Below are 18478 nucleotides of genomic sequence, written 5' to 3' on the forward strand. Positions count from 1 at the left end.
GAAAATGGCAGGGCTGTTTTTCTTTCCTTGTATCTTGCAATAACATTATGTAGCCATATTATGGGATAAAACAACAGCAATATAATCAGATTTGTCACAAAGCTAGTTTTTCTTTAGGAAAATGCAACTAATTAAAATATGCATTTAAAACCACTGTCAGAAGGATTCTTGTCTTCTGTGTATATTTTATCTTATGAAAGTAACTTATAAGAATCTATGAAGTGATCAAAATTATCAAGCTTTTTCAAAATATTGCTTATTTGATCGTTATCTCAGTTTTCAATTTCTTATTCTGTATATGTCTTATAAATTAAATAATTATAAACATCTACATGTACAATACATTTATATATGTAGAATAAGTACTGACTGATAACCACCAAACTGGTGGTTCAAACCCACCAGCTTCTCCTTGGAGACCCCATACTATGAGTTAGAACCCAACTCAAAGTTCCTTAACAACAATAAACCTCAAGAATGCAGATGTATGTGCAAACATTTTTTCTAAAATTGTTGTACAATCAGCAAGTTTTGATATTTCTGGTTTAGAGAAGCTCTTTCCTTAGATCACTAGTGTTTCATAACATGGTTTTACAGATTCTAAAGTCAAAAAGCAGTCAAGGTTCAGCAGCCATACATTTTGAAAGTGTTTCCAAAATTGCTTTGTATTGTTAATTGTCAATGAACAATAACTGTAAGAAAGCCTATGCCACAAAGTTTAGTTTATTTCTAAAATCAAAGGCAAAGAATGCTGCTCAGGAGAAATAAAAAAAAGTACCTACAAAGGAAAACCGTTAAGATTAAACTTATTTCTTAGCAGAAACCAGGCAAGCAAGAAGGCAATAGGATGGCATATACAAAACAGTGAAAGAAAAGAACTGCAAACTAAAAATCATATACCCAGCGAAGCTGTCCATCAAATATGATGGCAAAATTAGGACATTCCCTAATAAACAGAAATTAAAGAAATTTGTAATGACCAGACCAACATTACAAAAAATGCTAAAGGATGTTCTTTGAGCTGAGAACCAACAACAGCAGACAGCAACCCGAGATACATGGCAACACCACCCAGGACTCAATCCAGATACAGAAATATTTAAAGTAAAACAAACCTAAGAGATTGAAAATAGGCAGCAAGAGATATCAATGTATAATGAAGTCAACTATAATGCAAAACAGGGAATAATGTAGATACAGAACTTCCAAAGGCAAGAAAGTCAAGTAAATTTCAAGATAAAACAGATTGTTTTAAGCACAGAAAAAAAATTAATAAATTACAAGGCATCCTCAAAGAAAATAGTACACCTGCACATAAAAATAAAAAAAGAAGAAAATTAGAAATGTTTAGTAAACATTGTCATTGTTGTTATGTGCCGTGGAGTCAGTTCCGACTCATAGTGACCCTACACAGGGTTTCCGAGGCTGTAAATCTTTACGGGAGCAGAAAGCCACATCTTTTTCCTGTGGAACAGCGGGTAGTTTCGAACTGCTGACCCTGAGGTTAGCAGCCCGATTTGTAACCACTATGCAACATTGAGAAGTATGAGTATTCCAGAACACTTAATTGTACTTCTGAGGAATCTGTACCTGGACCAAGAAGCAGTTGTTCGAACAGAGCATGGGAACACTGAATGTTTTAAAATTGGGAAAGGTGTGCGACAAGGTTGTGTTCTTTCACCATACTTATTCAGCCTGTATGCTGAGCAAATAATACGAGAAGCTGGGTTCTATGAAGAAAAACGTGGCATCAGGATTGGAGGAAGACTCATTAACAACCTGCGATATGCAGATGATACAACCTTGCTTGCTGAAAGTGAAGAGGACTTGAAACATTTACCTTTGAAGATCAAAGAGCACAGCCTTCGGTATGGATTGCATCTCAATGTCAAGAAAACAAAAATCCTCACCACTAGACCAATGAACAACATTCTTATCAATGGAGAAAAGATTGAAGTTGTCAAGGACTTCATTCTTCTTGGATCAGCTGTCAACACTCACGGAACAGTCAAGAGATTAGACGACGTATTGCATTGGGCAAATCTGCTGCACAGGAACTTTTTAAAGTGTTGAAGAGCAGAGATGTCAGCTTGAGGACTAAGGTGCGCCTGACCCAAGCCACAGTATTTTCAGTAACCTCATATGGATGCGAAAGCTGGACAGTGAATAAGGAAGACCATAGAAGAATTGATGCCTTTGAGTTGTGGTGTTGGAGAAGAATACTGAAAGTGCCATGGACTGCCAGAACCAATAGATCTGTTTTGGAAGAAGTGCAAACAGAGTGCTCCTTGGAGGCCAAGATGGCTAAGCTTCATCTCTCATACTTTGGACATATTGTCCGGAGAGAACAGTCACTGGAGAAGGATGTTATGCTGGGTAAGGTGGAGGGTCAGAGAAAAAGAGGAAGACACCCAATGAGATGGATTGGCCAGGTGGTATCATTGATGGACTCAAGTGTGGCAGCGGTGGTGAGGTTGGCTCAGGATTGGACATTGTTTCGTTCTGCTGTGCATGGGGTCACTATGAGTCAATTCTGACTCGATGGCACCTGACAACAACAACCATGCTATCAGAGCTCCTTTAGTAAACATTAATGCAACAAAAATGAAAATGAATAGAAAACCCATAAACAAAATGAACTCAGCATAGAAAATTACGCTGAACAAAGAATCAAGCAACACTACGAAAAAACACATAGAAAAATGACAGCAATCAGTTCATGGTGGCTGTGGTGGTTCTGTCCCATAAAGTCAGTTCTGACACATAGTGACATGTACAGGGTTTCTGAGACTGTAAATCTTTATGGAATCAAAAATCTTCATCATTTTCCTTCAGAACAGCTGGTAGCTTTGAACAGCTTACCTTGAGTTTAGCAGCCCACTATGCTACCAGAGCTCCTGATAATTACACTGAATGTAAATGGATTAAATGTATCAGTCAAGAAACATAGACAGAAAAATGGATTAAGAAAACAGGATCCTTCAATATGCTATTTACAAGAGAAATATAAAAAAGATGGAGACAGCCTAAATTTCATCAACAGAAGAATAGTTAAGCAAACTTTGGTACATACACATAATGGAATACTAAAAATTGTTGAAGAAAATGATGAATCTGTGAAACACCTCACAACACAGTCGAACTTGGAGGATATTATGCTGAGTGAATTAGTCAATCACAAGAGGACAAATACTGTATGAGACCAATGTTGCAAAAAGTTAAAAAAAAAAAAAAAAAAAAAGATTTCTTGATGAAAGAAACTGTTTATGATGGCTCCAGGGCATTGAGGGAGGGAAAATTATTCATAGGCTAGAGGATAGACACATGAACATGGGTGACAGGGCAGACAATATACAACAAAGGGAAATTAGCAGAGGAAAGATGATGGTAGCAGGAGACACAAAGAAGAATGCAGTAGCTAAAGTGAACAGAGGTAAATACTGTTAACTGTTGGAACATGCAGGGGATTGCAATCATATACTGAAGCAAAGCATATGATTTGTTGAATGTAAAACTGGTGATCTGCTCTGTAAACTATCACTCAATTCATAGTAAAATGTTGAAAAAAGAGAAGAAAATCAGCTTAAATTTTCTCAAATTTATTTATAGCAAAGAACTCTCTTTTCTCATATCTTTATCAACTTTATTTTTCTTCTATTTTCTAGGATACAACCTAGAAAACACTCATGTTTCAGATTTATAGGTTTACTGCAAGAAAATCTTTATCGGTATAGTGTATAAATGAAAAGATATGGATAGGAACATCTTGAATATTATAGTTAGTCTTGAGTTTGAATTCTAGTTCTGATACTTATTAATGGTACAACCTTAGAATGTAAATTGTTTTCTTGGAACACTTGCTTCCTTATTTATAAAGCAGGGCCAATAAAACCTACTCTGATGTTTGGTTTTATTGACTCTGTTTTATAAATAAATAATGAAGTAAGATAATACATGTAGAGAGTCAAACATAGCACTTGAAATCCACTAGATACTCAATAGAGAATAATTATGTTTTATATCTCAGTATCATTCTACTGTGTAGATTTTTAATAAAGAAAAATCTATCTTGATTAATGAGTGTGCTCCTATATAAGAATAACAAAACAAAACAAAAAAAATTCAGTTAGTTGGCAATATACTACAATAATTGTTGTTGTTAACTGTCTTTGAGTAGTTTCTGACTCATAGAGATCCTGTATAGGGTTTCTGAGGCATAGCTAGTGTGTTCGAACCGTTGACACTGTGGTTCAAACTGACCTTTTAATCTAGTGTTTATCCTACAGAGCCACAGCAGAGTACTCCAATAGTATTTATTAGTAGCACTAATATGCAATAGGGATTAATAGGAATGTACAAACAGGTGAAATTCATACTATAGTCAATATTTATATTACTTTCCTAGTAACAATTTTTAGTAGGTTTACAAAAGTAATCAACATTATTTTGCTTCCTAAATTCTCCAGTTATGCTAAATGCTAAATACAAATCAATTGTAATGAATTGTTTTCTTCATGCCTGTCAATATAAACAAGTTTGGATGAACAATCAGTAAAAGTGTCCAAAGATGATTCAGCTTTCTTTCTCCCCAGAATTCCATCAACTCCCCTCCAGAAGATGGTTTATAATGCAAAATAAAAGAGACAGAGAGAGCTATTGCTTTGCAAATACAGTTCCAAGCTCACACCCAGCCTTCTACATGGTAGAAACTCTAGAAGTGACGTTGTATATAGTTTTATGTATCTTACCAGATTCTGTACCATGCACATTCTTTCACTTCTTAGTTCGGCTACTAGTCCATATATATCAACAAAATCATGGTCATTTATATGTTGTGTTAAATGGTCCAAAGCAATAAAAACTCCAGTTCTTCCAACTCCAGCACTGCAGAAAGATTGAAATTAGATGAAAAAATTTCAACAGAGGCTTGATTTTCAATCTTGATGATAATATAGATAATGTGTTATTACAGCAACAAATTCCACACAATTTATTTTCTTATTTGGAAGTGGATTTTCTTTAGGATCTCTCTGAATTTAAATAGTTACCAAGCCTATGTAGAGATAAAGCAAGACTACTAATATTACTACTTTATCAGATATTTGTTTTTATATATATTTTTGTTACAAGCTTTATTATCCTCTTTCATAATATTTTCAGGAGTGTATTTGGAGAAGCAAACATAAGGTTTTATAAAATCATTGGAAAATTGTAATACTAGAAATTTCACATTGAACATATCTTGAGTTATCAACTGTTGTTAAGTGCCATCAAGGCGGTTGTAACTCATAGCGACCCTGTATAAGGTTTCTGAGGAGTGACTGGTGAGTTTGAACTGCCATCCTTGTGGTTCAAACTGACCTTGAGGTTGAGTGCTTATTCTACAGCACCACACCATTAATATTAGAAATGCTAAATATTAAAAATGTCAGATATTTAACCCATATAGCAGTCTTATGGAACATTATCAAAAAAGACTCTTACATATTTTCTTTTCACAATTTTTCCTTGTAATTTGATTTCCTATAGATAATGAAATTGACAAGCTAGCTGCTTTTAAGGAAGAACAGGCATGCTCCCATAGAAACTGTAACTGGGTAACCTCTAAATGGAAGATTCCGAATTTTCTATTTGAAAGATGATATCCAAATGGTTATCACAGGAATTAAATTGAAGAAACAAAAAGGCATTTGAAATATTACCTAGTCTTATATTACTTTGAACCATATGACCCAGCCATGCTAGTAGGTCAGAAACAGTTGAGTATCAGCAATTACAATCTAATTCTGAGTATTACAACATATGAAACACTATGGTAACACATACTCGGTACACTCATATACACAAACAGAACAATCAGTCATTAAAACATCCAAAATATTTCGAGTGCCAAGTTTTCTGCTTAAACATATTTTTTGATAATAGTTTTAGTCATTCATGTTGTGATGTTGTGCTACAGTTAGATAGCTTAAAAGTCTAGAGTTGAAGTAAAAAGTGGGAAATGAAGATAAAAATTTAATTGACAGTTTATAAATTATATTTAAAGATGATCATTAGAACTTAGAGTGACACATCCAGCTGAAATAAAGTGAGGGAAGACACGCAAGAATGCCCAAACTTGAAGATAGTACCCATTTGACCTAGCCTCAATGGCTTGATAATCAGAACTCAACTAGAGGAAGATAAAAAAAACAAAGAAAACACCAATTTGTTGATAAAGGAAACAAGTGTAAATTGCCTACTTGTGATTAGCAGTCCAGTTTTATCCTATATATAGGAGCCCTGGTATGTCGCTGTGGGTTAACGCACTGGACTGCAAAGTCAGTCTGAATCACAAAAGTCAGTGGTTCAAGCTTACCAGCCATTCCTTGGAAACCTTATACAGCGTAGCTACGTGTCAGAACATACTCAATGACACTTAAAAACAAAAACAACTATATATATATATAACTCTCTTTGTGTAGCTGCTGGAGTCCCTGGTGTGGTGCTGTAGAATAAGCACTGGACTGCAAGGTTGGTTTAAACCTCAAGGTCATCAGCCACTCCTTGGAAACCCTATACAGGGTCTCTATGAGTCAGAACAGACTCAACAGCACTGAACAACAATTGTTGCTGTTGTTAGTTGCCGTTGAGTCGGTTCTGTCTCATGGCGACCCTATGCACAACAGAACTACACATTGCCTGGTCCTGCTTCATCCTCACAATTGTTGTTATGTTTGAGCCACTGTTGCAGGCACTGTGCCAATCCATCTCATTGAGAGTCTTCTTTTTCAGTAATCTTCCACTTTACCATATATGATGTCCTTCTCCAGGGATTGTCCCTCCTAACAACAAGCCCAGAGTATGTGAGATGAAGCCCTGCCATCCTCACATCTAAGAAGCATTCTAGCTGGACTTCCTTCTTCCAACACAGATTTATTTGTTCTTCTGGTAGCCCATGGTACATTTAATATTCTTCTCCAACACTATAATTAAATTGTGTTCATTCCTGTATAGTGTTCGTTATTCATTGTCCAGCTTTCACATGCAAATTAGGTGATTGATCATGACTTGGATCAGGCTCACCTTAGTTCTCAAACTTTTTCACTCTTAAAAAGTTTAAAGAGGTCTTTTGCAGTAGATTTGCCTAATGTAATGCATGCTTTGATTTCGTTACTTCTGCTCCCATAAGGTTGATTATGGATCTAAGCAAAATGAAGTCTTTCACAACTTCAACTTTTTCTCCATTTATGATGGTATTTAAGGATCCAGTTGTGAGAATTTTTGTTTTCTTTACATTGAGGTGCAATCCATAGTGAAGGTTGTAGCCTTTGATCTTCATCAGTAAGTATTTCAGGTTTTCTATTCTTACAGCAAGCAAGGTTATTTTATCTGCATATAACAGGTTGTTAATAAATCTTCCTCCATTCTTGATACCACTTTATTCTTTATATGATCCAGTTTCTTGGTTTATTTGCTCAGCATACAGATGGAACACATATTGTGAAAGAACACAACACTAATACTTGTCCTGATTTTAAACCATTCAATCCCCCCTTGTTCTATATGAACCACTGCCTGTTTATCAGTGTACAGGTTCCTCATGAACTCAATTAAGTACTTTGGATTTCCCATTATTTCCAATGTTATCCATAATTTGTTATGATCCACAGAGTCAACTGCCTTTACATAGTCAATAAAGCAAATTCCTCTTAGCTTTTACTTAATAATATGCAAAACTTACATGAAAACATTCCTTACAGTAAGAAACATTCCCACCCCCTCCACACACAGAGTAGACAGGGAGGGGCAACTTGGACATTGGATACCCAAATGGGGAAGGACTACAAAGGCAAGAAGTAACTGGCTTACAGACATTCAAGAGGGAACCTAGAGCTAGGGGGGCATGGAGGAAGGCAGAATCACCAGTGAGTACTATCCAATTTGTCTAGGTGGAGCTGATGAAATGAAATACAGATGGGTTATGTGCAATACCGTAGTGAATAATGGTTATCAAGACAGATTGTGAGGGTTGAAAATGCAAGGGTAGATGTTTTGTAGCAAGGAAGAGATCGATTATTTCTCCAGTGTAGGAGCGGAGGTCACTGGGACCACCAATGGATAAGACCCGAGAAAGGGGTCCAACCCAGAGAACCAGGGATGCCTGAGATGGAGAGACAGAGATGATGACATGGAGGGATGAAGCGGCTGAGGACTTTGAATCCAGAGAGGGAGAGGAACTGTGGGCCGAAAATTGAGGGGGTGGGGGGAGTGTAGAGCACAGGCTTCTAGGATATGCCCTTTGGACGGAAGACGATGCATGGAGGGAATTGGAACCATGGCAATGTAATGATATACGATGGAATGAATATGGAACTGAGGTTCTCTCATGTAAACTATCATATAATTCACAATAAAACATTAAAAAAAAACTTACATGAAAACAAATAATTACACTGAAGTACAATCATGTCCTTCTTAATTGTAATGAAAAAAAATGTAAAACAAAACAACAACAAAAAACAAACATAAGAGTTAGAAATAATAAATGAAATAAAATAGAGAGGGAATACAGGAAGATACCAAGAAAAAAAGTTGATATTTGTTGCACGATAAACTTTATTTTCCAATTCAATTGGTAACATGATGGAATAATCAATTTTCCATTATATGGAGAAACTAAGTTAAATTCTTGCTTTACACAGTATATAAAAGGCAAATTTGTACAAATAAAAATATTTAAACTTAAAAAATGAACTAAAATATATTATAAGAGATGACTGCAGACTACTTTAAAAATCTCTAGGTGAGCAGGTGAATAAAAGAAGATTAATTTTTCTAACTAAAAGATTTTTCTATATTAGATATACATAGGCAGATTACAGACTTGGAAAAAAGAAACAAACTATAATAAACATATAATTAGTGTCATAATGTACTAAGATTACTAAAATCCAAAACGAAAGACAAACCAGTAACTAAAAACAAACAATGCAAAAGAAGATGCAAATTATGTTTTAAAAAGCAAAAAAAAATTTGAATAAGCAGATGGAAAGATTCTTAATTTCCTTAATAATGAATGAAAGCAAAGGAAAATGAGAAATCTTTTCAGTTAATCAAATTGGGCATTGTTATACCTTGTTAATATGAATATAAATATAAGTGATTATTAGTGTAATTTGTTTGCATTTATCAAATTTTAAATTACAAGTAATTTGACTAAGAAAGAAATTCCTGGTTCTAGGAAATTATCCTGCAGAACTGTTGCTGTTAAGTACCGTCCAGTTGGTTGTGAACTATAGATACCCTGTACAGGGTTTCTGAGGAGCATCTGGTGAGCTTGAACCATCAACCTTCCAGATCAAACCAACTTTGCAGCCCATTAGCCCACAGCACCAACCCAGGACTCCAGCAGAATTACTCATGTAAAAATAAAAGGTCTAGTTGTTGCTGTTAAACACTGTCCAGTCTGCTCCAACCCATAGCAACTTTATAGGGCTTCCAAGGAGGGGCTGGTGAGCTGGAACCACTGATTTTGCAGTCCAGCTCATTAACCCACAGCACCAGTATTTTCAGTCAGTACAAAAAAAAATGTACAAATTTAAATTCTTATTAAGAAAGATATCTTTATTTAAACTATAGTGCATTCATATTATAAATGTTGTGCAGATGTTAAGTTTAATTAATTAGCAAGATCTATTGAAAGGTCAGTTTTGAAGCCCAATAGAGCAGTTCTACTTTGTATACATGGGTTTGCCACTGGATAGCAACTAACAACAACTGCATCTACACATCATATGTCAACTGACATGAAAAACTTTCCAGATTGTATTTCTATTAAAAAAAAAAATCAACTTCCAGAATTATTTATGGATTATAATCACATTTCAATAATTTGAAAAATTGAATTTGTCTGCATGTACATAGATGCATATAAATACAGAAGACAAGTGTGTAAAATACATATTTTTCTCTTTAAATTTTTATATATGAGGAAGATTCAAAAATTGGTGGGAAAATTCCATTATCTTTCTATTTAATTTTTCCATGAATTTTTTGAAGTTCCATCATATATGGAGGGAAGTGAAATTGGCAGGATAAGAATGGGGCTTTTAATTTTGGGTCTATATGCTTTATAAGTATAAAGATTTTCCAGAAATTCTATAATGAGGAATCATTTATGTATCACTTTTATAATAAAACATATAAATTGCCATATTATTACTGGAAAATGCATTATCATTTTGTGTTACATATTTTTCCTTAAAATGAATCTTAAAATTTAGACAAATTAATATTCTTAACATATTTAATACACTAGCTGTTGTGTACTCCCATTAGAAACAATTGTTTAAAATTAACTATTAAAGCTGGGTTCTATGAAGGAAAACGTGGCATCAGGATTGGAGGAAGACATATTAACAACCTGAGATATGCAGATGATACAACCTTGCTTGCTGAATGTGAAGAGGACTTAAAATGTTTACTGATGAAGATGAAAGAGCACAGCCTTGCGTATGGATTACAACTCAATGTAAAGAGAACAAAAATCCTCACCACTGGACCAATAAACAGCATTCTTTTCAATGGAGAAGAGATTGAGGTTGTCAAGGACTTCATTCTTCTTGGATCAACTATCAACACTCGCGGAAGCAGCAGTCAAGAGATCAGACGACATATTGCATTGAGCAAATCTGCTGCACAGGAACTTTTTAAAGTATTGAAGAGCAGAGATGTCAGCTTGAGGACTAAGGTGCGCCTGACCCAAGCCATGGTATTTTCAATAACCTCATATGGATGCGAAAGCTGGACAGTGAACAAGGAAGACCGTAGAAAAATTGATGCCCTTGAGTTGTGGTGTTGGAGGAGAATACTGAAAGTGCCATGGACTGCCAAAAGAATCAGTAGATCTATTTTGGAAGAAGTGCAACCAGAGTGCTCCTTGGAGGCCAAGAAGGCTAAGCTTCGTCTCTCGTACTTTGGACACATTGTCCGGAGAGAACAATCGCTGAAGAAGGATGTCATGCTGGATGGGGTGGAGGGTCAGAGAAAAAGAGGAAGACCCCCAACGAGATGGATCAGCCAGGTGACATCATTGATGGCGTCAAGTGTGGCGGCGGTAGTGAGGTTGGCCCAGCATCGGACATTGTTTCATTCTGCTGTGCATGGGGTCGCTATGAGTCGGTTCCGACTCGATGGCACCTGACAACAACATTGATTCTGATACTATTTTTAAACTCTAATTGTTGAAAAGACTCAAGTTGAGACTGATTTTTCACAGTAGAAAAAATAGATCATACCAATATAGGTAAAACAATTCTGATTAATAAAAAAGCATCAGTTTTATATCTGAGAATATTAATTACCATTAATAATATAATAATAATGAGGGAAATTTTTGCAATTTATAAACATGGTTACATTCTATTAATTGTGTGGCACTGTAATATAAGCACTGAACTGCTAGCTGTGCGCTTGACAGTTCAAATCCACTAGCTGCTCCTTGAAAATGCTAAGAAGTGTCCCCATGAGTCAAAACATACTCAAAAACACTTAACAGCAGCAACAACAAAGAACATAAGCCAAAGATAAACACTTTAGTAAAAATAAGGAATCATATTTAGCTTAGTCAAAACTTGAATTTATTTAATTTTACTTTCTCTAATTTATTGTATGTAATTTTGAAATTTAAAATTATTTTTATGAAAAATTTAATTATTTCAGTTGGATTATCATGTTTTTTCATAAAATTCATAGAATTCTCCACAGATAAACATACATATCCACAACAGAGCGTAATTTTTAAAGTTTCAAAACACTTTTGAGAAGGATTATACAGTTAGGATTACAGGAAATTCCTGGACAAGTGTGCATATTTTCCCTTGCTTTTTAGAATTGTTCATCATGTTTGCCATTATGTGCTTGTTGTTGTTGTTTAGTGCCGTCGAGTTGATTCCAACCCATGGCGACCCTGTATAGGGTTTCCGAGGAGTGACCGGTGAACTTGAACCACCGACCTTGCAGTTGAAACGGATTTGCAGTCTGGCGCATTAACCCACAGCACCACAACAGGACTTCATTAAGTGTTTATAAAGCTACATCTTGATTTCTCATGTCTAGTAAAAGATCTGAAAACTGCAAGTATCTAATGGAAGTTTCTGGAACTCTTTCTTACCTGCAGTGAACAATCATAGGTGTGGTGTCTTGGGCTCTGCTTGCACGAACCAGTTTCACAAAGTGAATTAGTGGGGTACTGTTTTCAGGAACACCATGCTCAGGCCAAGCAGTAAAGTTACACTGTCGAACGGTCATACAATCCCCATGCTGGACAAAGGGACAGATTAAAGAGGCAAAATAAAATTGTGTAAGTATCAAGTTAAAGGTTGAAGACAAATGATGCTCCAGCTTTTGAAAGTGGTCTTTTAAAAAATGACATTTTACCGAAATGAACAAACTGTCTCCTGTAAGATAAATACTATATTAATACTAAAATAAAGATACATCCCTTTCAACATGAATGGAAGCAATAAAAAAAGTTTGCAAACTGACATAAATGTAGAGCATTAATATTCAAAATGTAGTGTAACATACTAAGTACTCTGAATAGAAGATTCGAAAACAATTGTCTCCAAACTTCAACAAACAGATTTTCTAATAATTCAATAGGTGCATGGTGGCTGCCTAAAATAAACATCGACTACAAACCACAAGGTTGGCAATTCAAGCCCACCAGCCACTCCGTGGTAGAAAGATGAGGCTTTCTGCTCCCGCAAAGATTTATAGCCTTGAAAACCCTGTACAAGGTCACTATGAGTCGGAACTGACTCAATGGAACTTAACTATAACAATGATAATAATTCAAAACACAGACATTAAGTGCCTAATAGGTCAGAAAGTAGAAAGTATGAAGATCTTCATATTATATCCTGTTGTTAAGTGCCGTCTGAGACAGTTCTGATTCATAACAACCCCACAGAGGATTTCAACTGCTTAACTTGGTAAGTGTTATTGTTGTTGTTGTTGTTAAGTGCCGTCGAATTGGTTCCGACCCATAGCGACTGTGCCCAGTGTTTATCCTACAGCACCCCACCAGAATTCCATTAGATCCTGTATACATAGGCATTTACGTTAATCAGTAAGTGGGATCTCATACTCCATCTTCTATATCAATGGAGGTGATGTGCAGTGGAGTCGACTCCGACTCTTAGTGACCCTGCATAGGGTTTCCGAGGCTGTAAATCTTTACCGGAGCAGAAAGCCTCATCTTTCTCCAGCGGATCAACTGGTAGTTTCAAACTGCTTACCTTGAGGTTAGCAGCCCGACTTGTAACCACTATGCTACCAGAGCTCCTTATCATCTCTATTAGTTTTAGATTAAATAGAATTAAAATGTGTTTAGCACTTATAGAGGAGGGACTTGAAAAATTCCTGCTTTGAGTCATGCATTACAGGTCTTCATCAAATAAAATAATCTAGTTGCTGGGGACAGCATACGCAGACCCTGGGTTGATTAGTGGCAGCCCCATTGAACCACCTCTGAATATAATCAGTTTAACCCAGATGCTCTTCTTCTTCCTGAAAGTATATAGGAATGTGATCATTAAGAACAATGTAGCATTTTAGATATAGATAAATGAAGCCCGGTGCTTGAGATTTTGCTCACAAACAAAAGTTTGCAAAGTGTACAGAGACAGCTTGGCTCCTTTCAGGAACCTTGCTTTATGTTATGTATCTTTAAGAAACCACACGTCACTACTCTAGATCATTTAAGCCTAAAAATTAATATATAACAGCTTGATTGAACCTTTTTTCTGTAAAAATAAAAACGTTAGATTAAGGAAAAACTATGAAAATATCCTAAAAGTTGTTCCTGTGAATCATTATGTCCTGTTTTGAATGATTAATGATATTTCAGTTCCATATCCTGTCTTAATCACATCCTCCCTTTGTGACATCCTCCCTGAGTGAATTACATCCTTCCTTTGTAACAAATCCCTCCCTAAAAAAGAGAATAAAAGACTGAGGTAAAGTGAGTTCTGCATGCAATGCTGAGCAATGCTGGGCAATGCTAGGCAATATGTTTGCAGATCTGTCTACCTGCCAGCTTGCATCATATCTGTGTGGCTGTCTTTTTTGTATATATTTCATCTCTCTCTTTCTCTATCCCTTTCGCCACCAGATCTCCCTTCTTCGTGACACCCACACTTCCTTTCCGAGGCTAGAACCCGACATAGGACCTCGGCATCTAGTGATCTAGCATATACCCTTTTTCTGCTCTTAATTGTTTAATATTAACTTTAACCATGTGATTTGGAATTTAAAACAGTGGCATAGATACTGAGTCAGAGAGGAATTTGAAAATTCTACTAAGAATATTATAGAAATGCATTATTAAATTTATAGATACTGTTGCAACAGATCATTCTAAAATTAATTTCACTTTAGATAGATTGCTTATATTCCCTAGCTGTTTCCTGTTTGTATTTACCCTTTCAATTTTCAGATCCCTGGTGATCCAGTCTATTTGCACATCCTCCATTAGCTTTGTGATCACTATGTCTCCAAAGACAGTGACTGGTTTGTTGTCCTCTGGCCAGTACTGGTGACATCGGATCTGCATGCAGAGAATATCACCCGTCATAAGAGCTGTTGATATATTGACATATTACTACTGATTTAAAAGTTTAAATTATTATTTTGCCACTGATTTAAAACTTCTTTGTCGATGTCCAAGTTATTGATGATTCACAATACTAGCTGGAGTATTTAAAGATAGCATTTATGGAAAGATTTTTAGGTAACTTACCCGCCCTTTTTCAAAACACTGTGTTAACATTACTAATGTTTTTGCTCTGGTTTCCCACACCATCCTCCAGAAATCCCCAACTGTTCCTGGTAATGGACCTTGAGTAGCAATAAATTCATTTGGACACAAGTAACCCTAGAAGAATATAATAAAATACATGACATCAAAATTTACAGAGATTTGGTATAGTTTTAGTTTTAAATTAACACATGAAAAGTATACTAGTTGTAGAATAACTCAATATTTTAACATAATGTATACTTTTAATACTAGAAAATCTTGTCATTGTAGCTGTTAAGTGTCGTCAAGTCAGTCCCAGCTCATAGTGACCTCTGCATAGGGTTTCCAAGGAGCAACTGGTTGGTTTGAACTGCCAACTTTGTGGTTCGCAGTCCAGAGCTGACCCTACAGTGACATACCAATGAATAATTTTAACTTCATAATCTGATATATTATACAATTAATTTTAAAATATTTCAAACTTTTAAATAATTATTAAAGACTACATAATAATTAGCCTTAATAAAGTATTAATTTCTTACAGAATAAACATGTGAATTAATACTTCTGTTATCTATACATATGAAGATAGTGAAGCTTAGAGATGTAAGATGTAGAGATATAAGATGACTTGTGAAAGGTCTCATAGTTGGTAAGATTGTCTGCATTCACCACCAGCTCTCTTAACCATTTGTTTATATTATTGTCATTTTTCAAGTGTTATGGAGATATTTTCATAGCTTCCTCCAAGAAATTGCATTTCTACTTAAGCTTTTCATTAATATTTACTTTGCAGAGTTCTAAATCAATAGTAATATACTCATACAGCCTGAGTTCTATGAGTAATAACACTATTATGTCTTAATCCTGTTATAGCCATCCTGGTTCATATCATCCAATTAATCTAAAATTCAGTTCATTCAACTAGAATGTAATCATGTTACTTGAGTTGTATACTATTGAGAGATGTATATGTGGATTGTCTTAGGCAAAGGTACTTTATATCTACTTCAAACAAGATTGGTTAAGACATGAGAAAAAACAAAAAACAGAAAAAGATGTTATAAATAAATTGTAATTGTGTCAGTAATGAGAGGATTCCTGTCCAGTTGGTTTCTACTCATAGTGGCACTTAATAAAGTTTTCGAGGAGTAGTTGGTGGATTTGAGCCACTGTCTAGAATGCCTAGAATGTTTTTTATGAAGTAATTAAAAGTATATTATTAACATTTAATAAAATAGATTCTTACATATTATTATGACCAGAGAATATAGTATATATAAGAGTAATAAACTGTTTAAATATCAGGAGACCTTAAAATCTAATCAAACTAGGTTATTTTACATTAAAGAATACAGAGGCACTTAGGCAATATCTACATTCTCTAATTAGAATGTAAGAAAAATGAGGATAAGAATTTTAGTCTCTGGAGATTGATGATCATCAACTCCTTAAAAAATGCTAGTCAGTGGTAGTGCCTGGGGTAAAATATTAAGTCTCTTAAGTACACTATCTGCTCTAGAACTTCTATTATTCTAGTTACAGCTCGAAGACCTAAACGTGTAACTATCTTAAAATTGAAATGTTTAGTTTATAAAAGTAATATCCAATATAGACTACTTGGATTATTGAGAAAATGATGTAACAAAAAAATAGAACTCACCTATATGAATCGGGCTGTGAACTGCAAGGTCAGCAGTTCGAAACTACCAGCTGCTCCGAGGGAGAAAGATGAGGTTTTCTACCCCAGTAAACATTTACAGCCTCAGAAACCCTGTTCATGGTCTCTATGGGTCGGAACCGACTTGATGGCACTTAACAACAACAACAACAACAACATAATCCAACCAAGGAGCTCTGATAGCGTAGTGGTTACGAATTGGGCTGCAAATCGCAAGGTCAGCAGGTCGAAACTACCAGCTGCTCTGCAGGAGAAAGATGAGGCTTTCTGCTCCCGTAAAGATTTACAGCCTCGAAAACCCTGTTCAGGGTCGCTATGGGTCAGAACTGACTCCATGGAACTTAACAACAACAACAACAATAATCCAACTATCCACACAAGCATCATTAATATTTAGAATGATTTCTTTACAGACTTTTGAAATATACACATCCTTCCTTTCAATCAATATTTATGAATACCAGACCACTTTTAAAGAAGCTGTTAATACATCAATCTCCAGAGACTAAAATTCTTATCCTCATTTGTCTTACATTTTAATTAGAGAATATAAATATTATCACAATTAATATCTGTTTAATAAGGTTCAAGTTTACCAGCTCTTCCTTGGAAACTTTATACAGGGTCACTATGGGTTGGAACTCAACGGTATTTAACAACAAGACGTAGCCTATTAACTAATGAAATTTTATGGAATATGAAAAAGTAGTAAGTGCTATCAGAAAGGTTTTCAGAAAACAGGGGTTTCATAAATGGTTCATTCATGACACAGAGAAAGACTTTGATAGCAGAAGTGACTGAGCCTTGAAGGATTATAGAAAGAAGTGTCCAGATAAAGAGAAAATCTAGTGCAACAGCCTTAAGTGTGAAGTGTGTCTGGAATGTTCTTATAAAGCAAGCAAGAATGGGTAGAGTGGAATAAATGAAGACATAGAATAATAGAAGGTGAGGTCAGAAGAAACAGAATAGGTAAAGTAATGAGCCTTGTTGTTGGTGCTGTTGTTATGTGCCACCGAGTCAGTAACGAATCAGTGATTCTATGCTGAACAGAACGAAACACTGCCTGGTCCTGTGCCAACATCACAACCATTGTTACATTTGATCACATTTCTTTTTGGTACAGTGGCTTGTATGTTGCTGTCATTCTGGAAACTATGCCATGGGTATTTTAAATACCAGCAGGTTCACACATAGTGGACAGGTTTCAGCTGAGCTTTCAGACGAAGAGTAGGAAGAAGGAGAGACAGACTACTTCTGAATGTTTAGTCATTGAAAACCTTATGAATAGCAGTGGAACACTGTCAGCACCATAATACTGAATATTGAAACATGATGAAGAGCACCAAAATATTGTCAGATAAAGCGCTGAAAGGTGAGCACCTCAGCTTGGAAGGCACTCAAAGTACAACTGGGGTAGACCTGCCTGCTCAGAGTAGAGTTGACTGATGATGGGAATGGAGTAAAGCCTCTGGGACCTTTATTTGCTGATGGGGCACAACTCAAAATGAAGAGAAACAGCTGTAAACATCATTAAGTACTAAGAACATGGAATGTACGAATTATGACTCTAGGAAATTGGAAGTTACAAAAAATGAAATGGAGTGCAAACACATTGATATCCTAGGCATTTGTGAGCTGCAGTGGACTGGGATTGACCATTTTTAATCTGACAATCATATGGCTTACTATGCCAGGAATGACAACTTGAAGAGGAATGACTTCTTATTCATCATCAAAAAGAACATTTCAAGCTCTGTATTTAAGCACGATGCTGTCTGTGTTAAGAAAATATCCATATGTTTACAAGGTATACCAGTTAATACCAATATTATTAAAATTTATGCACCAACCACTAAAGCCAGTGATGATGAAATTGAAGAAATCTATCAACTGCTGCAATTGATCAAACATATAATCATGATGTATTGATAATTACTGGAAATTGGAATGCAAGGTTTGGAAATAAAGAGGAAGGATCAGTAGTTGGAAAATATGGCCTTGGTGACAGAAAC

The 18478-nt window shown here is 35.5% G+C and overlaps 1 protein-coding gene across 1 annotated transcript in view; it reads right to left on the bottom strand.

Moving 5' to 3' along the window:
- Positions 1-18478, bottom strand: part of PTPRQ (protein tyrosine phosphatase, receptor type, Q) — a 338184-nt gene that overhangs the window by 10360 nt on the left and 309346 nt on the right. The window contains exons 40-43 of the mRNA XM_006871836.1: positions 14786-14920; positions 14468-14593; positions 12155-12303; positions 4749-4884 (exon numbers count right to left, since the gene is read on the bottom strand). Coding sequence (XP_006871898.1) covers positions 4749-4884; positions 12155-12303; positions 14468-14593; positions 14786-14920 — 546 coding nt within the window. The remainder of the gene's footprint in view (positions 1-4748; positions 4885-12154; positions 12304-14467; positions 14594-14785; positions 14921-18478) is intronic.

This window comes from Chrysochloris asiatica, unplaced genomic scaffold (genome assembly GCF_000296735.1).
Source record: "Chrysochloris asiatica unplaced genomic scaffold, ChrAsi1.0 scaffold00175, whole genome shotgun sequence".
Taxonomy (NCBI): Eukaryota; Metazoa; Chordata; class Mammalia; order Afrosoricida; family Chrysochloridae; genus Chrysochloris; species Chrysochloris asiatica.